The sequence below is a fragment of the Sphaeramia orbicularis genome, chromosome 17, assembly GCF_902148855.1.
Source record: "Sphaeramia orbicularis chromosome 17, fSphaOr1.1, whole genome shotgun sequence".
Classification (NCBI taxonomy): domain Eukaryota; kingdom Metazoa; phylum Chordata; class Actinopteri; order Kurtiformes; family Apogonidae; genus Sphaeramia; species Sphaeramia orbicularis.
Genome location: NC_043973.1, coordinates 49,848,634 through 49,860,639, shown reverse-complemented (window position 1 = coordinate 49,860,639; position 12,006 = coordinate 49,848,634). Strand labels below are relative to the sequence as shown.

At 36.2% G+C, this 12,006-nt stretch overlaps 1 protein-coding gene across 1 annotated transcript in view; it reads right to left on the bottom strand.

The window, feature by feature from the left end:
* LOC115437735 (cadherin-12-like) overlaps positions 1 to 12,006 on the bottom strand; it is a 291,164-nt gene that overhangs the window by 113,203 nt on the left and 165,955 nt on the right. The window contains exons 7-8 of the mRNA XM_030161060.1: positions 7,724 to 7,891; positions 7,467 to 7,648 (exon numbers count right to left, since the gene is read on the bottom strand). Of these exons, the coding sequence (XP_030016920.1) occupies positions 7,467 to 7,648; positions 7,724 to 7,891 (350 nt within the window). The remainder of the gene's footprint in view (positions 1 to 7,466; positions 7,649 to 7,723; positions 7,892 to 12,006) is intronic.

Below are 12,006 nucleotides of genomic sequence, written 5' to 3'. Positions count from 1 at the left end.
TGTGGCTCAGTTGGTAGAGCGGGTCGTCCAATGACCGAAGAGTTGGTGGTTTGAATCCTGGCTCTGACTGTCCACATGTCGAAGTGTCCTCGGGCAAGACACTGAACCCTAAATTGCACCCAGTAGGGTCTGGCAGTGCTTCGCGTGGCAGCAGTCACCCACTGGTGTATGAATGTTTGTGTGAATGGGTAAATGTGAGGGTTTGTAAAGCGCTTTGGGCACCATGATGGTGTAGAAAATGTGCTATATAAGTGCAGTTCATTTATCATTGTCGCATTTTAGAACTGGTCATGTCACTCTTTGTTTTGTTTCGTTTCTGATTAGTTAGCTATTCTACTTAATTTCCACCACAATTCACAAGTCACAAGAGGTCTTTAATATGACAATAGGTAACCTAGGTAACCTAATTGTATAGAGATGGTGATGCAAAACTTGGGTTTGCATAGATAAATTCAATAAAAGTCTACTCTTAGGCTTATTCAGGCTACATCTGATTCACTTTTAATTTAGAAAACAATTATCTGTATTTGTAACTTTGCTTTGGAAGTCAGATGAGGGTGATTTTGAAAAACACTGAGTCTATCCTTGACATGTACAGCATTTCTGTGTTTTGTGCTTAGTCGGAATTTAGTCTGATTTATGTAAGATTTTTGAGTGATGGGATCTGACATAGGAGTTTAGGATAGGGATAAAGGGACGGAAGATTATAAATTAACCCTCCGGTATCCCGTCCAGCAAGGCCCTTACTAAGCACCAAGTGTGCCTTTTTCACACACATGTGGAATAATGTCAAAAAAAATTGTCATACAGTTTGTTTTTAATTCTTTTACACTTTTTTCTATTTCATCAACTTGAGCCGTAAATAAAAATACCAAATACTCAATAATTATCACATTTTTTAACCCTTTAAATGTTGTGTTTGTAATGGAAACAAACCATTTTTTTTGGATGCAAAAAACACAAAAAAATTTTTTTTTTCAATATACTCCATAAAAAGTGGATCACATATTATGTGATTTTTTCATCCTGGCATATGTCAATGATTAACTCCAACACTGGTTAATTTGCATTATTATTTTTGGCGCTAGGTCAAATGTTCAAAAATACTAGCATCTGTCACCAAGTGTGCATAAAATGCACACCTATAAATCAAACTATTAAATATTATATATTGATTTATTTTTCTGCTTTAATTTGATTTTCTTTTTGTAAATCCAGCTCAGTCCTAATCATACAGATCAAATGTTAGAAATAGTGCGTTTTATGCACACTTGGCAGACAGATGCTAGTCTGGTCATTTTCTTTTGTTTACAATGTGCACATTTGAGTTTGTGGACAGAATTTTAAAGATCATGCAAAAATGAACAACTTTTGAATTATTAAAATTATTTAAACTTGTGAAAAATAATATGACGTTTTTTAAAACGAAGTGCAAAGTGTGCCTATAAGGTGTACCTGGATACCGGAGGGTTAAACGTCACCCATCATCATCAACCTTTTAGAATGTTTTCCTTTCTTTTTACACAATTTTTTTGTGGTTTGGTTTTAATGTTATATTCGAAATAAATGAACAAACAAACACTAATATAAATGTGACTTTTTTTATGACATCCTCGTGGACCATTCACCAATAAAACCCATGGAGCTAGATCAATGACATTCGGAAGGAAGCAATAACTTTGCTGAAAATGTCACTTTTTCTTCATTTTTCTGTTTTGATGTAATTAACTTTGAATTTGCTCTGAGTTTGAATATAAATCTGCATGATCTGTGAATTAAATATAGGAAAATACATGATTTACACCAAAAAAGGCAAAATACAGGATAATGTAAAAAAAAAAAAAAAAAATTGGTGATAAATCAGTTATGAAAGGTAGAAATAGAGACAAATTCACTTGGGAACTGTCACAGAAGTAGCACTGGGTCTTTATGGGTAAAAAGGACCTAAATGTAGCGGTTTTAGATTCCCACTGGAGCAGAATAGATATAGTACAACGAGCGACGTAACAACATGGATAAAAAGACAAGGCTCTACCTCTAAAATCCAATTCAGCAGTAAATGTTCCTTTTCCCTCTCTTTGTTCTCACTAACTTCACTGTTTCTCTGCTTTGTTCCTTCAGTTCTCCTCTACTCCCACTTGCCTTGCTTTGGTCTTCCCGTCCCTTTAATATACAGTTTAGCACAGATCTTCAATCATCAAGGGAATCCAATAGCTGACACTGCAAAATGTCGACTATTTGTGTGCTTGGGAGTGTAGAGCATTATCTAGTCTAACAGCTCGGTTCAATGAAAGGTTAAGAGGCAGAATCATTGGGATCGCAGCCAGATGACAGCATTCCTCCCACAACTTACATCACAGATAGCAAATCACATGCAGATCAGTGCTAGTGTTTGGAAATTCAGCTTTTTAGGCGAACTCATTCCCTTCTCCTCTGATTTTTATCATTATTATTATTATTATTATTATTATTATTATTATTATTATTATTATTATTATTATTATTACTGAAGGGGAGTCAAGGGGTATTGTTTTTGGTTTGGTTTGTTTCTTTGTTTATTAACACTTTAGCAGCAAAACTATTGGTTGAATTCATACAAAATTGGGTTTATAGAAGGGTGCTTCTATGAAACTGGAACCTAAAAACAGGACACGGGGCTACAAATTCTAATAAGATCTAGAGTAATGCTACGAAGCAAGTTTGGAAGCACTTTGGGTCTATTTAAAAAAAAAAAAAAACTTACTGAGATAAAAGAGAAACTATTTTTCAGATAAAACACATTTTTAAAATTATTTTTATGCAAAAATCCGCATGTAACACGGTTAAAAGGACACAAAAGTTACGCGCTACTACTTTTTTGAATATCTCTTTATTCTCTCACAGGTACATTTTGGGAATTTAAATAATTATGCAAGGCAGAGTGTTTAAAAAATAAGACTGCTGTTGCAAAATCATTTGTGATTTTTGTGTTTAAATGGGCAGGTTCTGCGTGTAACATGAGTGGACACGATGTTACGTATGAAACTGGAATGAGACTGAGATTCATGAAAAACCTGTATGTCTGGATTAGAAAAACCACTAGGATCAACAAATTTTACACAGTGTATTTATTTATAGTGGTATAAAAGACCATTTCCAGCCATGTTTTCCAGATCAAATGCATTGACACCTAAGTAGCTTTTCCTGTCCCAGTTTTGGTCCCATTTTTGGCCCTAATATTTTATTGAAAATTCATTAATTTTGGGATGGTTCAGAGCAGGAGTATAACTTCTTTGCATTTATCTGAGGTCGTCATTAGGTACATCCTAGGGGGAAATATGTCTAAATTTGTCTTTTATTATTGGGTCTAAAAAGCTGGAAAAGTGTCAGGTACCAAAATGTATCAAAAACCATTCAGTTTGCCAGTGACCCAGAATAGATGTCATTACCTTTTGGGATAAATAGGTCAAAGTTCATATTTTTTATGAACTTTTAAAATCTTTTTTTCCCCCATTTACTTATAATGGCCGAAATTTGTCTATGCTGTCTATGTCAGCTGGATCGATGCCAAAATAAGCTACAATACGTGCGAGGGGCGGGGTTTGTTGTTCTTGGTACCACTTGTTATCACTGTTCTGATTGCAACCGAATTACAACCTTGGTGGAGGTCTTCAATCTACTGAGTGACCTTCTAGTTGAGCATGATGACCTGGTTCTGTGTTCTTTTCTGTTAAGTCCAAATATTAATGTCATTTATATTACGAAACATCGGTGCTGTGTTTGAAAATCAGGTGCATTAGTCATAATTTTGTTCACAATTCCAATATGTGAATAAACTGAAACCTAAAAATGAGACCTCACTGACTTTCTTGCCTCCTAGTGTTTTTATTTTCTTACATGGCCCTAATACACTGTCGTAGAATCACCCTTTTTTGTGCTTCCGATCATGTCAATAAGAAATATAACCAACATTACGTTAACACTTAAATTTCATTCTCATGCGATTCGCACTCACACAGGATAGTAAAGTTATTTTTTTACTCCAACTTACTGACATATTCCCTCGTTCTGATGTCAAGGACAGGCTCAATACTTCTATGTAACTGTTGGAAAAATAGAAGAATATTCCTACTGAAGCTGTCATCATGTCATCCATGTCATTATCTGTTGAGATGTTGTTTTTCTGAAGGATTCAAGTGTGCTCTTTCAGTGAATATCCAGGCTGTATCACAACCTGAGCAAGACACTTTAACTACTTTAACTTATCATTACCAGCACGGCTGTCACTTGTGGCTTTTCCACTGGACATCTGCACAAAACTTTACCGATATTTACTGAATGTCGAAAAAACAGAAGTGTGTAATATCGGTTTTTCCATTAAATCACAAAAGCGACGATTTGTTTATTTATTATCGCGAGATGACACGAGAAGTCATTCCATAAACATGGAGACAAACATAAATACGGTGTTGATTTACAGATGTATTCATTATCATTATATATTACCCCTCTATCTCACACTAAATTGAAAAAGTGATTGGGTTTCCTGGAGTGTCCACACAAATCGCGACATTTCTTCTCCTTCTACTTCGCTTGTTGTAACGTCCATCAACATCCGTTTTTTTAATTCACCTGAGTCTAGTTGCGAAAAAGCTCTTTCCATTGCAGTTTTGTGTGATATACCATTTGTGCTGCGCTCAAAAAACCACCTCTTGCCAGCGCGAAAACTTTTAATTGAAAAATGAGACTTCTGACGAAATTGTTGTTTTTCCATTAGGTACATTTTTATGCTCAAGTTATATTTGCACAATTTGAGGGTCAATGGAAGAGCGACTAGTGTTCCTAACCAGGAAATATGACTGAATGAATGTGCTATCAGAAAAAGACGGAAAATTCCACCAAATCACAGAGATGTCAAACCACACAGAATTAATATTATCACTAGACCTCATTTTAAAATAGGCAAGGGTGTCCAATCCTGGTCCTCGAAGGCCGGTATCCTGCATGTCTTCGATGTTTCCCTCTTCCAACACACCTGATTCACACGATAAGCCTATCATCAAACTCTGCAGAAGCCTGATAATGACCGTCAGGTGTGCTGGAAGACAGAAATATCTACAACATGCAGGATACCGGCCCTCGAGGACCAGGGCTGGACACCCCTGTATTATAGACATGGCTGATTTGCTTGGGATTGAGATCACATTGAGCCTAGTACTTGTCCCAAACAGCACTTTAAAGTCACTTCACAGTTTGTGGTTAATCTTTCAAGACCTAAACATCCACCAGCGACCAAAAATATCTACTGATCTAAAATGTTTAATACTTGTTTAATCATTAATAAATATATATAAAAATTTCAGGTAAAAGGTAGTTTTTCCATCTTTTCATGGTCATCAGATATGACCCATTTGGATGTTCAGAGGCTCCGTAGTTACCGTGGAAACACCATCATCTTCTACAACATTGATTCACCAGTAAAACCCATTGAGTTTGATAACTGACTGTGGTTCATTTAATGATATATTTTACTAAAAAATGCCACTTTTTCTTCAGTTTTGTTTGTTCTGACATAATAACCTTTGACTTTACTCTGAGCTTTAATGAACATGTACGTGTAGCACTGCAACAACAAATCGATTAAATTGATCCAAATCGGTTTTTAAAAGAGTTGGCAAACAAATTCGGCAGTTGATTCGTTGGGTCATGAGCACATTAGTAATGAGGCATGCCTGGACGCTGTGTAGTGTAACAGAGGAAAACACAGAGCAGTGTGGCCGATGCTTCGGATTCCAGGCCAGATTTTTAAAGTTATGTTTATGTTATATTCCCAGTTGCCATGGCAGCCCCGTTTGCCTGAAATGCAGTGTGCTGTTTATGTAACAAAATTTGAATATGGAGAAAAAAATGGCCAAAATCCCGTGCACACTACATTTTGGGCTTGCTGTGGCCACCACGAACATAATGTAAACCTACCTTAAGATGACCTGTGTATCACAATTTCTTTAGCCCACTACCTAGTTAGACACTATCGTTGCAATTATAACATTTTCCTCCATCTCCGTTTGTCAGGCCACCACACTAACATTACATATCATTGACTGGAACTAATAAATATAATACTAGTTTGACTAGGAAGGGGGAGCTGTTTTTGGCAGGGAGTAGAATTCGACACAACAGTCTGCAGCCTGTATTGTTTTGGGTTACATACCGATCTTTGAGAATTAAGTCTTTTGTGTTTATCCGATGAATTGATTAGTTATTAAAATAGTCTACAGATTAATCGATCATTAAAATTATCGTTAGTTGCAGTCCTATCTACATGATCAGTGAATTAAATATGGAAAAATGCACGATTTACTACATGAAAAATGCAAAATGCAGAGGATAATACACAATAAATAGCAATCAGTCACTTGGGGAAGGTTAAATGAGGACTCAGTGACATCTTTTAAATCACTTAAAACACATTTTATAGACTTGCCTTTATGTGTTGTTTGTCCCTTTTAATTCTTGATTTTTAATTTAAGCCTGTTTGGTTATTCATTTATGTCCTCATACATGATGTTGTTTTATCTCACTACATTTTTGCATTGATTTGACAGCATCGTGTTACGTTATCCCTGCCCTCTTTACTCCGATTCACTCAGTTTATTTGAAGTGTCATGTTTTTGCGTTTGCTGTACATATCTCTGTTATTGTGTTGTTTTCTGTTTTAGTGTCTTTGCTTGCATCTTGTATTCTGCTGTTGTGCCCTTCTGCTTTGTCTGAAAAAGTACTTCGTAAACTTCATTTTTAAAGGTGCTATAGAAATAAAGTTATTATTATTATTATTATTATTATTATTATTATTGTTATTATAATTATTATTATTATTGGAAATGTAGAGGAAAAAAATCATTTGGAAGTTGCCACTAAAGTAATTTAAGATCTTTAGGGGTTATTGTATACGGCAAAAAAAACATGTATCATTAAAATCCTCTTCATATTCAATGCAGGCACCTCTGTTATGTGTCTTAAAAATAAAGAAAATATTGGTGGCTTATATTTTCTCAGGTTCAGCTCCAGAAAAGTTAATAATAATATTAGGAATCTCTTCTTTACATCTTGATATTGACCTGGTATCTCTTCACATTGGTCTTCCTAGTATGCATATTCAAAACCAAAATGGTACCTGTTTTACATCCTGATCTTCTATCCTCGGACTAAAGTGGATCTCTCATGAAGCCCCTCATTCTCAGGATAATAATGGAACATATTCCACTTCATATCATGACTTGCCTGATCCTATCATTTTAGCAAAATGTTGTGCATACATTAGTCTGAATGCATCTGTCATTTTAACAAGGTCTTTTATCTGTACATAAGACCATGGTACAGTGGAATCTGTGTCAGAATAATTGATGCAAATCAGGGCTTAATACTAGAACAGTTTTTGCCTTGTTTTGTTTCAATTCAATAATAGAAGCAACACAAAAACACAGTACCTTTTTTAGAACGACAACTCCCTCTTGACCATTCGAGATGATGTCGAACATGTTGCCTTCATCCCCTGGAACGATGGCGTAATCCACATCCGCGTTGCCGCCAGCGTCAAGATCATGGGCTCGAATTCGACCCACGGCCGAACCCACCGCTGCAGATTCTGGCACCCGGAGATGGAAAATACCTGAACGAAAAAGAAAAGAAGAGTTCATCAAAACTGGTCAACACTTCAACCACTCCTGTTTAGACTTCTACTCACTTTTTGCAAAACGTGGAGGGTTGTCGTTGACGTCGCTGAGGGTGATGTTGATGGTGGTGGTGGAGGCAAGTCCACCCAGTTGGCCTCCCATGTCCTTGGCCTGGAGGAGCACTTGGTACTCATCTTTAACCTCTCGGTCCATGTTGGCAAGAGCTGTTCTGATCACTCCTGGAAGAGAAAAAAAAAGTATGGTAGAAATGCAATGCAGGATGGTATTTTAACCCTTTATCGGGCAAGTGACTATTTTTGGTTATTTCCGATCACATTACAAGACAGTGGCAGCAACAGTTGCAGTGACGACAGTGAGTCAACAATCACAGGTCCAATGTGGTCTACAGGGTCTGTAAGGTCCACCTCTGCATGAACAGGTACCATGAAGTAATGGTACTAATGTAAGGAATGATGTTCAAAGGGATAATGTGGATGTGGACAGGGGTCTGGAGCAGCACTAGTGTTGTTTTCATGTTCTAAAAGTGATGTTCTAACATACAAGTTGCTTTCATCCAAAATGTGTTTTTCATATATACTTGGATTTTTACCCTACCCGCTGAAGGGGAAGTAAGGGGTACTGTTTTTGGTTTGGTTTGCTTGTTTGTTAACACTCTAGCAGCAAAACTATTGGTTGGATTCACACCAGATTGGGTTTATAGATTGCCAGTGACCTAGAATAGATGTGATTACATTTTGGGAACAGTAGGTCAAAGTTCAAATTTTGTATGATTTGTTTTTTCCATTTACATATAATGAGCAAAATTTCAGATGTCTATAAAAATATCAATTTTGTTTCAATTTACTTCAAACTTGGCACATATATAGAGGCAATTGATATGTTGACATCAGCACACGCATAGACATGATGACATCAGCTGGATTGATGCCAAAATGAGCTACAATATGTGCGAGGGATGGGGTTTATTGTGCCTGGAACCACATGTTTTTTTTATGTTGGTTTTTTTTTGGAGGGGTGGGGGGCACTTATGGGCAAGGAACCAAATATGGTAAGATAGATAGATAGATAGATAGATAGATAGATAGATAGATAGATAGATAGATAGATAGATAGATAGATAGATAGATAGATAGATAGATAGATAGATAGATAGATAGATAGATAGGCTTTATTACAGACTCATGGTCCACATTAAAAAGCAAACAGATAAATACAAACACAATAAAAAACATAAAAAACCCTCTATACTTTGAAGAGGCAGTCATACCAGTGTTTCCAGAACACAGATGTGTAACATGCATCACTATATGCAAGATTTGTCAGCAATAAAATTACAGTATTTTCCAAGTGATTCAGGCGACACATAAATTTAAACATCAGATTTCTCAGCACAGCGCACAATGAATTTACATGATTAGACATAAACAATTAACTGGCACCGGTCCATCTGGCCTTTTTCAATAAAAGTCTTAGAGCATCAATGTGTAACATCATTGATCTTGATTTTCTACATGATAATAAGACATTTTGAAAAATTTCACAAAAGTAATGAAGTCTTGTTAGGTCCTGCAATAAAACACTAGTGCCGTGTTTCCACTACGTGGTACCGACTTGACTGGACTTGACTCGGGCTTTTCTTGTTTCCACTACATAAAAGGACCTGGAATCTGGTACCCGATACTAGTTTTTAGGTACCTGCTCTGCCAAGGTTCCAAAGCATGGGAGGAGATACTAAAATGTGACATGTAAACACTGCAGACCACTGATTGGTCAGAGAGTGCGTCACTGAGTCATCAATGTGTGACCCGCCATTTTTAAAAAACAGATGTGGAAGTTTACCGTAAATATACCGGTGGGTTAATCCTCATGATGGCAGTCTGCAAAACTACACCGTGGTCGGTTGAGGAGGTTCAGACATTTCTGTCCTTGGTAGCCCATGAAAAAAATCAGCGTGAACTTGATGGGGCAACACGCAACAAACGAGTTTATCGGCAACTCTCTGAGCAGACGACATGGCAGTTATGTGCCGCATCACTATGACGTCCAGGTACTCTATAGTCGGTAGTATCCTGTAATGGAAACGGTTTCCAGGAATAGGACCTGGTACCCGAGTCGAGCCGAGCTGGTTCCATGTAGTGGAAACATGGCATAAGGTTGACATTTTGAATTTCAGAGTATTTGTATTTCCTATAAAAGGTTAACGAGTTCTCCACACAGATACACAGACAGTTACGTAGATAACCTCTAGCCATCAGTAGTCATTCATTGCAGCACTTTTCTAGATGAATTACTCTCTAATGGATGATTAAACCTATTTGCACCTTCAGCATCAGCAACATTCATGCTTTTACTTAATCAGAAACATGATCAGTTCAGCACAGCTGGATGTAAATTATAGGTCAATGATTGATGATGGTGTATAAGGGTATTCTGTGTAACTAATACTGAATGATCTTATGGTTATCTTTTCATTTCATCTATTAAGATCCCCATTAGCAATTGAAAAATCAGTTGTTATTCTTCCTGGGGTCTCCTCTACCTTACATTACAATTTTAATTACTTACATTAATTTTACACCATTCACGTCCACACACACAAACAGGACATATACAACAGCCCAATGCAATAAAAATAAATAAATAAACAAAATAAGTACTATATATTTGTACTCATTCACCAAACAATAGCTGTCTGATACAAATCATAAGACGTCTTTCAATATTATCAATACTCTTTCCATTTCATGTCCATCATGTCAACAAGAAAAGTTTTAATTTCTTTTGAAAACATTTTGTATTATATTCCAACAACAGAAACCCTGGCAATCAATTCCATGCAACCATCATTTTGATGTCTAATTGTTGAAAATCCTATGAAAATAATTTATTTATGTTGTTCCGTAACAACAAACTCTGAGATCGTTTTTTTCAGCTGTTCTGTTGTGCATTGGTGGTAGAAGTGGTGATACTGTTGTGTTTCCTCTTAGTTTCTACATGTTTTCTTAAGAAAAAGAAAATGAATGTATATTTAACCCCATGTCTTTAAGTCCAGGTTTGTCATTTGAGAAGTGAACATTGCAATCATGCTCAGCTCCTCAAAGACAATTTGGAGTAATTGGTCTGAAATTGTGGAGCGATTGCTTGGACTTGGTTTCCTTGATACAAGCTCAACTGGACTTAACTTCATGGCATTAGACTTAAACAGGAACCAAATCAACAGGTATTAGAAGGTAGATGGGGAGTAAATTGATGCTGCTATTGACCAGGGACTGACGTGGACTAACAATGACTTATCTACCCTTCTTGATATGTGGATCAATGTGAGAACAGAGAGTCCAAAAGAACCTTCCTGATTGTATTTCCCTGCAGACGACTGATCCACTCAACCTGAAAAAAAAACCCTACATATCGACCTGAAATGACTAGATTTAGTCATCTGTAAACTGTGACATTCAAAATTTCAACCATAGTGTGTTATTGGAGGACATAGCAAGACTTTTTTACTTTTGTGAAAATTTTCTGCATTTTTTTATTGTTGTGTTGAAAATCAAGGTCAATGAAGTTACCGTTTTTGGTTCCTTACCAATAAGTGTAAAAAATAAATAAATAAATAAAAAAATAAAACCTCTAATAAATATATGGGTGCTTCTATGAAACTGGGTACATTTTGATACCTGGCACTTTGCCAGCTTTTTAGACCCAATAATAAAAGAGAAATTTAGACCTATTTCCCCCAGGATGTGCCTAATGATGGCCACAGATTAATGCAAAAAAGTTATACTCCCTCTCTGAGCCACCCCAGAATTAATTAATTTTTAATAAAATATTGGGGCCAAAAATAGGACCAAAATTTGGGACATGAAAAGCTACCTACGTATCAGTGCATTTAATCTGGAAAACACGGCTGTAAATGGTCTTATATACCGCTATAAATAAAGACACTGTGTTAAATTTGATGATCCTAGTGGTTTTTCTAATCCAGACATGTGGGTTTTTCATGAATCTCAGGCTCATTCCAGGTTTCGTGTGTAACGTATCGTGTCCACTTGTATTACATGCACAACCTGCCCATCTAAACACAAATAAATCACAAATGATTTTGTAACAGCGGTCATTTTTGTGAAACACCCTGTCTTGCATATTTAGTTCAATTCTCAAAATGTACCTGAGAGAGAATAAAGAGATAAAAAAAAATAGTAGCGTGTCATTTTTGTGCACTTTTGACCGTGTCATATGCAGATTTTTGTATTAAAAATAATGTAAAATAATATAAAAATGTGTTTTATCTGAAAAATAGTTTATCTTTTAACTCAGTAAGTATTTATTTCTAAAA